The sequence below is a fragment of the Erythranthe guttata genome, chromosome 14 (genome assembly GCF_056151865.1).
Source record: "Erythranthe guttata isolate IM_541 chromosome 14, IM_541, whole genome shotgun sequence".
In the NCBI taxonomy this organism is placed as follows: domain Eukaryota; kingdom Viridiplantae; phylum Streptophyta; class Magnoliopsida; order Lamiales; family Phrymaceae; genus Erythranthe; species Erythranthe guttata.
Window position 1 is genome coordinate 21040702 of NC_142546.1, and position 13770 is coordinate 21054471.

Consider the following 13770-nt stretch of genomic DNA (forward strand, 5'->3'; position numbering starts at 1 on the left):
CTCCAGAAGTCAATTTTTGGCGGGCATTGCGCAACATAAAAAACATTTTAAATGTGCAATGTGCAAAAATATAATGTTTTTAAGGGATAACATGCAACAAAAATAACATATAAATGGGCAATATGCAACAAAAATACTCAAATGCCGATGAATAATAATCCATTGAAATTTTGCTATCGAGACAATGTGTAATAGGAATAACGTTTTAAAATTTTGAGGGGGTAAAGTTCAAAAATAAGAAAATTTTAGGGGGTGATGTGTAATTTTCCCTATATTATATTATATTATATATACCTCCGCCAATCCGTCCTATTATACCATACAAGCACTTAACTAGAAATGAGGCCAAACCTCGGAGCTATATTTTTTCTCCTTATTTTGTCCACCATTTCATTCAATGTAAGCTATGGCATTAATATATGTCCGGAAATCGAAAAAGAAGCACTTTTAAACTTCAAAAAATCTTTGAAAGATCCCTCCAATCTACTGTCCTCCTGGAATTCTGCTCATGTGAATTGTTGCAACTGGAATGGCGTCGTCTGCAGCAACAAAACCGGCCGTGTTCATCAACTCCGTCTTCAAAATTACGACGGTTTTCAAGAATTAGGCGGCAAATTAAACCCTTCTTTGCTCAACTTGAAGCATTTGAAATATCTTGACCTGAGCCAAAATGACTTTGAAGAAACAATACCTTCCTTCATTGGCTCACTCACACGCCTCGAGTATTTGGATTTATCTAACGCTGGATTTTACGGGACGATTCCCCACAGTATCAGAAATCTTTCGAATTTACGCACTTTAAATTTGGAAGGCAACAGCTATCGAAGCGGACTGGATGGCGACAGCATTGAATGGCTTTCGGGACTTTCGCAACTGGAGCAGCTCAACATGAATTACGTCAACCTCAGCAAACAAGACAACTGGTTACAGGTGATCAACGCACTTCCTTCTTTGGTCGAACTACGTTTCGGTTATTGCAGTCTTAGTTTCATAGCTCCCCTGAAAAATATCAATAATAATAATCTTAGTGCTTCTCTAGCCATTCTTGATCTCTCTTATAACAAGTTCCGATCTTTTGCCATACCGAGTTGGATTTTCCGACTCGCGGACCTCACTTTTCTTGATCTAAGTGGCAACTCTTTCGAAGGTCCGATTCCGAATATTTCCAACACCACCAAACTCCAACACATTGATCTCTCCGATAATAAATTGAACTCCGCCATTCCCGATTGGCTCTACACGTGTAAGGATCTTGAGTTTGTATATTTCAGTTCCAGTTCTTTACACGGCACAATTTCCGAGGGAATAGCAAATTTAACATCTCTCAATACCCTGTCTCTGTCTTGGAATGAGCTTTCGGGCGAAATACCAAGCGAAATTGCTAGCTTATGCAAATTGCAAAATTTGGACTTGTCCGTAAATAAGTTGGTCGGAAACATATCGGATTCGTTTGGAAATATGTCGGATTGCTTCTTAGGAGCTTTAGACTCGCTAGATCTCTCCGAGAATCAACTCTCCGGTCATCTAACTCATCAATTTGGAGAATTTAAGAGTCTTAAAACGATTCGTCTTTCCGGAAACTCGTTGTATGGTCCAATTCCAGTCAACCTAGGAAATCTCTTGTCTTTGGAAACATTAAACATGGCTAGTAACAAATTGACCGGAAATCTTCCGGAGGGTTTGGGGCAACTTTTTAACTTGAAGTTTCTTCATGTTGAAGACAACAAGTTGGAAGGTGTTGTGAGTGAAATCCACTTTGCGAATCTCACAAACTTAATGGATTTATATGCCTCTGGTAACAACTTCACTCTCAAAGTAAGCCCAAATTGGATTCCACCCTTCAGTCTAACTAGTCTTGGACTCGGATCGTGGAACTTGGGCTTTGGCTCTACGATTCCTCAATGGCTCGATTCGCAGAAGAATGTTTGGGAGCTCGATTTATCTAGTACTGGAATCTCCGGTGAAGTGCCTAGTTGGATTTGGGAGATTCAGTATTTGAACCTCTCACACAACCATCTTCACGGCAAGATTCCAGATATAATTAACAGCGATTTAATGTGCTTGAGTTCCAACAAATTCAGCGGTCCGTTGCCTCGAGTAGGAAGTGATGTCAGCGATCTCGATCTCTCCAACAACTCGTTTTCGGGGGATATATCTCAGTTCCTCTGTGGCATTGCAAATGAAACGACTTATAGTTTGGATGTTCTTAAGCTAGAGGGGAATCGGTTGACCGGAGAAATACCGGATTGTTGGATTAAATGGTCGTCGATCAGAGTGTTGAATTTAGGCGATAACAACATGTTTGGGAGCATTCCGGATTCGATAGGATTTCTTACGAATATGCTGTCTTTGAATCTACAAAACAACAAGTTTTCTGGTCATATACCTTTTTTGTTGCGTAACTGCACGAAATTGGTCAACGTTGACCTTGCTGGTAACGAACTTGATGGAAAAATACCGGCATGGATTGGAACAAGGCTACTAAATTTGAGGTTTCTCGTTTTACGTGCAAACAAGTTGAGTGGTGAAATTTCTCCAGATATATGCAACCTAAACTCTCTCCAAATACTAGATCTTTCGAACAACGGAATTTCTGGGATAATACCACGGTGTGTCGACAATTTTACTGCAATGGCGACAAAAAGAAGTTTCGTTAATCAAACTGGTGGAGTGGTGTATACTTATTACGGCACAGGTGTTTTTGCAGAGAGTGTGTCAGTCGCCACTAAAGGAAGTGAATCGCACTACGACACCATTCTTCCATTGGTCACGAACATTGACCTTTCGAAGAACAATCTGTCGGGAGATATTCCAAAGGAGTTGACAAGTCTAGTTGAATTGAGATCACTCAACCTGTCGGGGAATCATCTGACAGGATTGATTCCTAGTAACATTGGAGACATGAACCAACTTGAATCTCTCGATCTGTCGAGCAACTCTCTATCCGGTGAAATGCCGAATAGCTTCAGCGTAATGTCTTCTTTGAATTATCTGAACGTGTCGTACAATAAGTTAACAGGGAAAATACCAGAAAGCACCCAAATCAGGGGATTTGATAGTTCGAGCTTTATCGGTAACGATCTTTGTGGGCCTCCATTGACAAGCAATTGCATCAGCTCCGGTGGACCAAAGAACGAACATGATAATGGGAGTGATGATCATGAGCAACCTTCTTCTTCAGAGATAGAATGGTTTTATGTGTTTCTGTCTTCGGGATATGCTGTCGGACTTTCAGTTTTCTGCACAACGCTGATATTGAAGAAGTCTTGGAGGGAGGCCTATTTTGAATTTATGGAAGAGATGTGGAACAAAGTTTACGTGTATTTCTACATTAAGTGGAGAAAGCTCACAAGAACCTCGGTTTGAGGTTTCTGTTAATACGAAGGTTTATGATTTTATCCGTGTTGCTTTATTTCAACTTCAACAAAATGTACTCTGAGAAATTGCATGCATTTTCAATAAAGAAGCACACATATATAGTTTTATTATTCATTAACGTAAACACGATGAATGTGACATTCATTCATCAATTATTTCCCCTACAAAAGAAACTAACAAGACATATTAAACTCAGAGATGGTACAGAGCTTTGATGCCATCAATATCATCTTTCCCCAAACCCTTTCTAAATCCAGATCCAATAGTAGGATACATTATAGCGCCACCGTCGTTCGTATGCCCGAGTCCAAGCTTGTGACCAAGCTCATGCAAACCTATTGTCTGCAAATCATATTTACCGGGCACAACACCATCCACCCACACTTCATCTCCATCGAAGTGAAGCAAACTATCGTACGGCCCAGAAGAATGCGCCAATGCTCCCCCATGCCCATCGAACGGTGTTCCATCTCCATGCTCCCACACTTGAAAGCTAATCTTGATATCTGCATGGTCGTAGTCCGCGATGTACGTGAACTTGAAATTCGACACGCTAGCCCACATTTGTGTGGCGTCTTTAATGGCTTTCAAAGCATCCGCACGCGTTCCTGGAGGAAATGAGTACGTGAGATTTGTCTTTGGCCATTTGGGCTCGCCCGGGAAGAAAGTATAGTGGGAAGCTAAGGTTGGGATTTTGTTCTTGAATTGGCTTGCGTTTAGGTTGACGAAATCCGCAACCCCACATCTAGGGAGGAGTAGGTTTTTGACCGTTTTGGCGTCCAAAATTCCGGTCACATCGAGATGGAAGAAAACTTGGTATTTTTTTATAGCCAACTCTAGGTCATCGTCGAAGAGATCGGTTTTTTCTTTGGCTTCGTTGTTGTTGTGCTTCATGTAGCCGATGTTAGAGAGGTGTTTCTTGAGTTCGAGGACGGATTTTGCCTTGTGCCCTTTTCGAGCTCCGATTAGATCATTGATGGAAGATAGGGGTGATGAACTATGAGCATTTGGTTTATGTGATTTTGCATGGGAAATGATGAATGGGTTGAGAAGAACTAAAAGGAAAATACATGAGATATGCAAGTTGATAATATTTGATGGTGCCATTGAGTATAATGGTGAATGAAATCGGTTGGTAGTTTTTTTTTAATATGTTACATCTATTTATATAGTGTGATGGTGATGTAATTTTTTTAATTCTTAACCTTTGTTATAAATGATTTTACCTAAGATTGATTTTGGTACAAGGCAAGATTTTAATCATGGTCCTGAGATTCTTGGAGATTGGATATTAGTTTAATAAAATTGCCTTTTGTCTATTAACTTATAGTTTCTAATAAGAGTGATCAAGCATAAATAGTTTTCATCAATTGCTCGAAAATTCTTAACTGACTAGAAAGCAATAGAACACAATAAAACCTCGTAAATAGCATTTCATTTCATTTCAGGATATTTCAAAAAAAAAAAAAAAAAAACATTTCAGGAAAAAATACAGTTTTCATCCCTGAAGTTTATACTTATTTCACATTTGATCACCTATGTTAAAAAAAACACATTTAATCCCTTATGTTTTGAGAGAATAAATACGCCTAAGAGGGGGTGAATATTAGGCTTTTCAAAACCTTTTACTATTTTTGCATAATTAAATTATTTCTAGAAAAATATATTTTTCTTTAATAATAAATATTTTGCAAACTTCCAAATTAATGCCGAATAAAGTTTTAGCAATAAACAATATATGAGTGCGGAAATTTGAATACGATAAAATAAAGTGCGTAAAGTAAATGACACCAAATTTTATAGTGGTTCGGAGAAATTCCCCTACTCCACTCTTCTAGGCCCTCGAACTTTATTCCACGTGCCTCCAAGATCCTTGGATCCTCCACACGAAAAAAGGATGTGCTTACAAGACTCTAACGACTTTCGCACCAACGACGTGCTTACAAGAGACTCACTCTTTCGCACTTATCAATACGTGCTTACAAGAGACTAACTCTTTCGCACTCAACAAAAACCTCACAACAAAGAAATGCTCTCTAAGAGCTTTACAAATTCCTCTCAATATATATAATGAAACAAGTGATAAGCAAGAGGAGAATTTCGAATTTCCTAATAAATAATGACTCTCTATAAGCTCTTTTCGAAATTGGCTTGGAATATATAAGCTTGAATGAATGGTCCACTATTTATTGGTGAAGCTCTTCATCTCTAGAAAGGAAATAATCAATCTTTAATCTCTTGATTGATTAGATGATGAGTGTGATTGATCTCAACCGATTGAGATCAATTAAATCACTTGAATATGGTAAGCATTTGAATTTTGAAACTCAAAAGGAGTGTTCTTCATTCAAAAACGATTTTCAGCAAAACATCTTCCAGCCAGCTTCAGCAACTTCCGAGCTAATTTTCGGACAGCTTATATATTTTTGAATCTTTGATTGAGGATTGATTTAAAATCTTCCAAGTCCGAAAATATGATTCTCAATCAGTCTAAATCAATGAAAAAACGTTTTTGAAACAATTCAAATAATTTTGTATATTAGACCATTTTTCAAAGATATAAGATCTTGAATTTCGAAAAACCTTTTGCTTCCAAAATCTCACGGATTTTTTCTTTCAAATCTCAGCCGACCCTTTTGAAATAATTTTCAAGAAAAAAGGATTTATTTTCGAAAATAAATTAATCATTTTATAAAGGGCTAATTTTCGAAAATAAAGACCAAATAAATTGGGCTTATTATTTGATCCAAGAAAGAAGAATTTGGACCAAGACTAGAAAGCCGTATGGAGGATCGTTCGGATCTCGTTCTCGGGATAGTTCAAGGACACTAGGCCTCTTATGGATTTTGTCACTCCCGTCTTGATTAATTCCGCCTTGATTAATTTGTCTAATAAAAACACGACTCAAAGAAAGACTATTAGATCAAATCGTTCGGATCTCGTTCTCGGGATAGTTCAAGGACACTAGGCCTCTTATGGATTCTGTCACTCCCGTCTTGATTAATTCCGCCATGATTAATTTGTCTAATAAAAACACGACTCAAAGAAAGACTATTAGATCAAATCAATTGTTTGTAAATCATCACATTCGAAAGTAACCTTTCGGCTAACATGTTTCAATTTAACAATTTTAGTCGTTTACGTCAATTTTCCGTTAGTACTAACGGAATCAAACGTTTTCACATCATTGCCTTGATTGACAAAATAACGGTAATTAAATTGAGGGAAATGACAAAAACTGTTAAACTATTGAAATATAAGGGACCAAATGTGTATTTTGTGAACATGAGAGACTAAGTGTGAAATCAATGCAAACTTGATGGATGAAAACTATAAGGGATAATTGTTTAATTTAAAGATTTGACCATCCTAGAAGGATCAGATATCTATGAAAAAAAAAATCAAATAAACATATTGAATAAAAATAAATAAGTTGTAAAAAGAAAAAGAATATTTTCCTTGTCCTACTATAGATATTCAGGAAATTTACAGTTTCCATCCCTCAAGTTTGAAATGATTTCATATTTAGTACTCTATGTTCACAAAAAACACATTTAGTCCCTCATGTTTCAATAATTTGACATTTTTTGTCACTTCCGTCAATTTATCGTTAGTCCGTCAATTACGGTAGTGATGGAAACCCATTTGATTTCGTTAGTTTTAACGGAAATGACTAAAAGTGTTGAATTTTTGAAACATGATGGACCAAATGTGAAGTGGAGAAAAATTGAGGGGTGAAAACTATAATTTTCCCATAAATGTTCCTTTCTAATTAAACAAAAAAAAAGAAAGTAATAGTAATAGTATAGAATATTGTTTTTGTCTTAGTCAAGTCAAAGTAAATATTTATTTCTTCATAATGTGAAAAAGGGAGTTTGGACTGAATTCTAATTAATTAACGATCTCATGGAATGTAGCTGGACAGCAATTCTTTGGGAGATAATGATGTTCTTCATGCATTTTCTTCGTCAAGTCATTACACGACGTCGTTGTAATAAAATATATGTGAAAATTAAAGATTATTATTAGGGTAAATTACACCCATACTTCTGAGGTATGCTTAAATAATTTTAAGGTCCCTATGATATCGATAATTATAGTCACCCCCTGAAACGTATTTAGAAACTCTAACGGGATAATGCATTGGATACATTATTCCGATAAAGTTCTAATGGACTATTACTTTTAGCTAATGGTGGAGATAACATAGAGTTATGGAGAGTTCTGGGGTGACATGGCTCCCTCAATATTTCTTAAATCACCCATAACTCTTTGTTGTATCCACCACTTTCTGAAACCAATAGTCCGTTAGAACTCTATCGTAATAACGTATCCAATTTATTATCCCATTAGTGTTTCTAACTACGTTTCAGGGAGTGAGTGTAATTATCGATACCACAGGAACCTTAAAGTTATTTAAGCATACCTCAGGGGTGTGGGTGTAATTTACCCTTATTATTATTATGTAGCTAAACAGCAATTCCTTTGGGAGATAATGACTTTGATTTTTCTTCTTTCAACATAAAAAGCACCTAAGTTCACACTGCACTTTCTCAGAAAATATGGATTTTTTTTTTATATTTAATATCTTTCTATTGACTAACTGTTGACAAACTGTGCAAATTACGCTTTTCGTCCCACAAGTTTATTTCGATTTTATATTTGGTTCTTCTCGTTCCATAAAAAAAAAATTAGTCCCTCATCTTTCAACAATTTAATAACTTTGGTTATTTATCCTCTAATTTCTGTTAGTACTGACAGAATCAAGCACCCGATCATCACTCTCTTAACTAACGGGCTAACGTTAAATTGTCGGAACCTACCAAAAATGTAAATATAAGGGACTAAATGTGTTTTTTTATGAACATAAGTGACCAAGTATGAACTTGGTGTAAACTTAAGAGGTGAAATTTTTATTCTCCATTAATAAGCTCTCATGTTATCAATATTAGCAAACTTCTCCGATGATTTTTTTTTTTAGCTACAAAAACTCCCAATTTATCACAGGAGAACTTCTTCTAATATTTATAATATATGGAGTATTTTAGAAATTCGATACCATACAGACTGATTTGGTCCGTAGGTCTTCGTCTTCCTCAAGCCAGCTCCGTCCGTACTCCGAGTGAATAAACCTGCAACGCCGGGAGGGGTTCCCGGCGGGAAAGCTCCGACGATCAAGTCAGTGATCGGAATAGAAGAGAAAATGTATATGCAATGTAATAGTGATTAGTGTCTGAAAAATCCCCCGTGTGTGTATGTTGATTCTCTTATTTATAGATGAGGAAAGCTTGGAAGCCAAGCTTTCCTTTTTTAGGGTTTTCCCTTTCCCCCAAGTCATGTATCTTGGGCCTATATTATCCTGGGCTCGCCTTACCGCGTTTTGGTATTGGGCTAGCGAGTTAAGGTACTCCCACGTAGTTCCGAGGTTCGCGCCATATGACGACCTCGCTCACAGGACCGAGCTACGGCATCATGGGTTCTTCATTATGGGCCTATCATATTAGGCTTACCCTAATGGGCTTATGTTTATTTATTAATTGTCAAACAAGCCCGTATCAACTACTCCCCCCTACTCCTTATTTATAAAACAAGTCGGCTTTTCTTTACCTCGTTTTATAAGTATGGAGTATGAGGCATCAGTTCGCACTTCGTACTTGATTCATGTCGGCATACGCAGCCTCTCTTCCTTTCCCTTTCATTAATTGCTCTGACACCCCGCGTGGTCGGTTCAAGTTCCCTAGGTCATCATGAGAAGATTTCCATCAGCGCTTTTCGTGCTAGGTTCGAGGTAATTTGCATTAAATCCTGTCCGTTCGGATGGGCGGTTATGATTGGTTTTTTCTCTTTCCTAGGTCATTACTAGGGGAGTCCAATCGACGTCTCTTGCATCGGATTCGGGGAGACCTACTTTGAATCTTGTCCATCCGAATAGACGGTCACGATCGAGCTTTCTCCTTTTCCTTCTTCTATAAATACCTGGTCCTTGCCATTTTTTAAGTTTTTTCCTTTTTTCACCCTTGTGCTTTCTCTTCTCTTATTATTTCTTCTCCGGCGAACCTGCTTTTCCGAGACAGAGATCTTATCCTTCGTGCCCATTTTCTTCCCCGACAAAGGTATTACTTCTTTCCCCCATCTCTTATTATCCCCGCCTTTACTCTTCGAATTGATAATGTCTGCCCGTTCTCCCGATCCTTTCGGCCAAAAAATGCCCTCCGGGGAGGAGGGTGAAAACCCCGCTTTTTCTATCTCTTCCTCGTCGGAGGAGGGTCCCTACTTCTCCCCCTCGGGCAAACTCTTAGAACGGCCCAAGAAGAGGGGCAGAAGAGAGGTTTCGTCTTCTGCGAGGAGTGGTTCTCCTTCCCTATCTGAAGGACGAGATTTGGATGACCAATGGGGACCTAGTACTTTAAGCGAGACAGATCTAAATAACTTAGTTCGCGACATAGGCCTCCCTACCGATGTCGAATTGATTCTTCCTTCGCGAGATGATCGCCCTCTAAACCCTCCTTTAGGTTTTAGTACTTGGTTTTCGGAGCAATTCTACTTCGGTCTATCTTTTCCTATCTCGCCCTGGTTTTCCGAGATTGCCCAATTATGTAACGTGTCCCTTAACCAATTCCACCCCCATGCCATAATAATTATGACCGGATTCCGCATGCTGTGCGCCTGGTCGGGGGTGATTCCTACACCAGCTCGCTTCCGGAGTGTGATGGTATTAAAGAATTCGAGTCCTTTCCATGTCTCTATCTCAGCTCGACCGGGTTTTAAGATTCTGATGCCACCTAATAAAACCGATGGGTGGCAAGGTCATTATTTCTTTGCCAGAAATCCTGTCGACACGCCCTATTTGTGTCCTTGGCTCGCCACCCTGCCTGAAAAGAAAAGGGGGAAACCTTTGGCGGTTGACGATTGTTTGTTAAAAATGATATCCCACTTTCAACCGAGCCACGGCGTCCCGGATAGCCTCACCAGCTTTCCGCCAATGCTTCGCCACTTTCGTTTTCACGACAACGGCACGTATTCTCTAACTCGGGAAGATTTAGGTGGGTTTGGTTATAACACTAATTTTTACCTCGACTCGTTGTCTTACTTCGGTCGGTTTGTTTTTTGTTGTTTCGCTAGTTATGTACTTGTATGTCTTGTATCTTACCCACGTATCTCCCTTGCCCGTTTGTTTTGGTGCGTAGATCTAAGGATGAAGAGGATGTTCCGAGGTGACAAGCCGGCTACCCGTCCCTCCGATCCGGAACCTGGGTTCGAGGCGTCTGAATTTCAGCGCCCTCTAATCGCTGAATCCGAGAAAAGACCCTCGGAGGAAGGGGCTCTAAGGCCCCGGCCATCGAAGAAAAACGCCGCTCCTCCTCGCGCCCGTGGTGGACCTGCTTCGCGAACTGAGGACTCTGAACCTCCTAAACAATCCTCCGCGATAGTTCTCGCCCCGTCACCGCCTCCTTCTTCGACCGAAGAGGTGGTAGAGAAAGAACCTGCTCCGAAGAAACGGAGGTCTGAGCTGGCCCTTGGGGCGGCTGGGTCATCTTTACCGGCCGACTTTGGACTGTACCTCTGCCGGAATGCTGAAAACGCTATTGCTGCGTGCCGGTCCTTGGCATTCCCCACCGATGTCGCCCACTTCGGGCAAATGAGTAAGGGCGACCGACTTGAGTTGCTTCTTCATAACATTACACAGGTTTGTTTCACGCTGTTCTTGTGAATTGGTTTTTGCCATAGCATCTTGTATTTAAGATTAACTCCATTTAACCTCTTTGTGAGTGCAGCAATTCGCCATCGCCTTTTCGGGCCCCCTGGGGTGGGATGATGTTTCACGCGAGGCGTATGATAATCAGAGGAAAGAGGTGATGCAGCTCCGGAAGGAAGTCCGGGGCTTGAAGGAGAGTTTGGGAGTGTCGGAGTCCTCGAAGGAGGGGCTGTTTGCCGAAGTGAAGAGGCTGAAAGAGAGAGAAAAAATCCTCGAGGCTGAAAAAGACTCCCTTGTATCCCATAATGCCAGTTTGGAGGAGAAAGCTAAGGGGCTTTCCAACGAGCTGTTCGCGGCTGGAGTACAGGCTTCCACCAATTTCACCGAAGGGGTGAAAGAGGGGCAAAGGTTGTTCCCGGGGTCGCCTGAGGGCCTTCGCTTCATCGAGGAGTTTGTTCGCCGCTTCTTTCACCGATTGTGGCGTTCCACCACGTTTACTCGAGAAGCTTCAGGCTTAGCTCGTTTCTTCTTTTCGTCGGCGGTTGCGGCTGTTCGGAAGAGGTTAGGCGGTGCCGGCATCGAGTTCCCGTTGGTGGAAAATGAACTGGCAGAGGACCTCCCCGACGACGTGATTCCGGGTTTTGAGGGGGATGTAAACGAGGATCCCAACTTAGAGTGGTGGAGGCCGGTTTATCAAGGCCTCGTTGAAGAATTCTCCCGGCAAGGGGCTATTACCGACTTCGCCGGAGACATCGGGGCCCTTGGGACGGTGGTTAGTTCCGAAGAGGCACAACCAAGCCTCGTTTCGCCGCCCCCTCCGGATGCTGAGAATCGGAGTGAAGCAGTTCCGAAGTGAAGACCAAAAAGACTTAACCATTTTTTATGTTTTGTACTTTGAATATGTATTTCTTGAATATTACTCCCTTTATTTCCTTTTGTCATGTACCCTTAACAATTTCTCCGTTTTTCCATATGCTTGAAACGTCTTTATTCGCTTTTATGTCTTTGTTGTTTTGGACTTCAGACTTAGTCTGTCAATATCCTCACTGATCTCCAGTGGTGTTTTATTCCTTAAGCTCATCCATTAGTTCAATCTTGTACCATTCTTATATTTTAACTTAGCACCCACTCATAATATTTTGCTTACGAAAACGCGAGTTAACGCCACAATGAAACACGCGAGTTAACGCCACAATGAAACACGCGAGTTAACGCCACAATGAAACACGCGAGTTAACGCCACAGTAAAACACGCGAGTTAACGCCACAGTGAAACACGCGAGTTAACGCCACAATGAAACACGCGAGTTAACGCCACAGTGAAACACGCGAGTTAACGCCACAGTAAAACACGCGAGTTAACGCCACAGTGAAACACGCGAGTTAACGCCACAGTGAAACACGCGAGTTAACGCCACAGTAAAACACGCGAGTTAACGCCACAGTAAAACACGCGAGTTAACGCCACAATGAAACACGCGAGTTAACGCCACAATGAAACACGCGAGTTAACGCCACAATGAAACACGCGAGTTAACGCCACAGTAAAACACGCGAGTTAACGCCACAGTAAAACACGCGAGTTAACGCCACAATGAAACACGCGAGTTAACGCCACAATAAAACACGCGAGTTAACGCCACAGTAAAACACGCGAGTTAACGCCACAATGAAACACGCGAGTTAACGCCACAATGAAACACGCGAGTTAACGCCACAATGAAACACGCGAGTTAACGCCACAGTTATAACTTAAGTAAATAACACAAGTACTTTTTTAACGTGGAAACCCTCCAAATAAGGAGAGAAAAAACCACGGGGCCTAGCCCAGATCGGAAAATGGATGTTTATTAATGGTTGTTTTGCCTGTACGAGGTGTGTCTCGATTTCGCTGGCGTAATTGCCTCGATTTCCTTTATCTCTCTTTTTTTTTTTTTTTTTTTTTTTTTTTTTTTTTTTTTTTTTTTTTTACGCGAAGAAGCGTTTCAGATGTATTATGTTCCAAGCCCGAGGTAACGGCTTTCCGTCAATGTCTGCCAACTCATATCCTCCGCCGGCCAAACACCTGGTGACTATGTATGGTCCTTCCCAATTAGCCTCCAACTTTCCCGTGTGTTTTAGCGCGTCCGCTCGTCGCAAGACGAGGTCTCCGATCTGGAATGAGCGGGACCGCACCCCCTGATCATACCGAGCTTTAATCAAGTTTTTACTTCTTTCCATGTGCAAATACGCCGTTTCCCGAAGATCGAAAACTTCGTCCAGCTGTGATCTTAAAGCATCATCGTTTGTTACTTCGTCAAATGCGGCGATGCGGAGCGTGTCCATTGCCACTTCGACCGGTATAACCGCTTCAGTTCCGTAGGTTAACCGGAACGGTGTTTCGCCAGTAGCTGCTTTGGATGTGGTCCGGTAAGACCATAGGACGGAGGGTAACTCGTCTACCCAACTTCCACCCAGCTCGTCTAACCTTTTTTTCAACCCATTGACAATGGTCCGGTTTACGGACTCCACTTGTCCATTGGCCTGGGGGTGTGCTACTGCTACGAATTTTTGTGCAATTTTCATCTCTTCGCACCACGCTCGAATTTTCTTACCGTTGAACTGAGTGCCGTTGTCCGATACAAGGCTTCGAGGTAGGCCAAATCGACAGCAGATATTTTTCCAAATGAAGTGCATGACCTCGTCTTCTGAGATTT

At 40.9% G+C, this 13770-nt stretch overlaps 2 protein-coding genes across 2 annotated transcripts; one reads left to right on the top strand and one right to left on the bottom strand.

Moving 5' to 3' along the window:
* The first annotated feature begins 317 nt into the window (after positions 1-317).
* LOC105964689 (receptor-like protein EIX1) lies at positions 318-3490 on the top strand. Its single transcript, XM_012989190.2, has one exon. It carries the CDS (start codon positions 340-342, stop codon positions 3364-3366), a length of 3027 nt encoding a protein of 1008 aa, XP_012844644.2. The 5' UTR covers positions 318-339; the 3' UTR covers positions 3367-3490.
* Positions 3491-3541: 51 nt separating this feature from the next.
* Positions 3542-4507, bottom strand: LOC148765419 (metalloendoproteinase 5-MMP-like). Its single transcript, XM_088813324.1, has one exon. It carries the CDS (start codon positions 4483-4485, stop codon positions 3571-3573), a length of 915 nt encoding a protein of 304 aa, XP_088669450.1. The 5' UTR covers positions 4486-4507; the 3' UTR covers positions 3542-3570.
* Positions 4508-13770: the final 9263 nt, after the last annotated feature.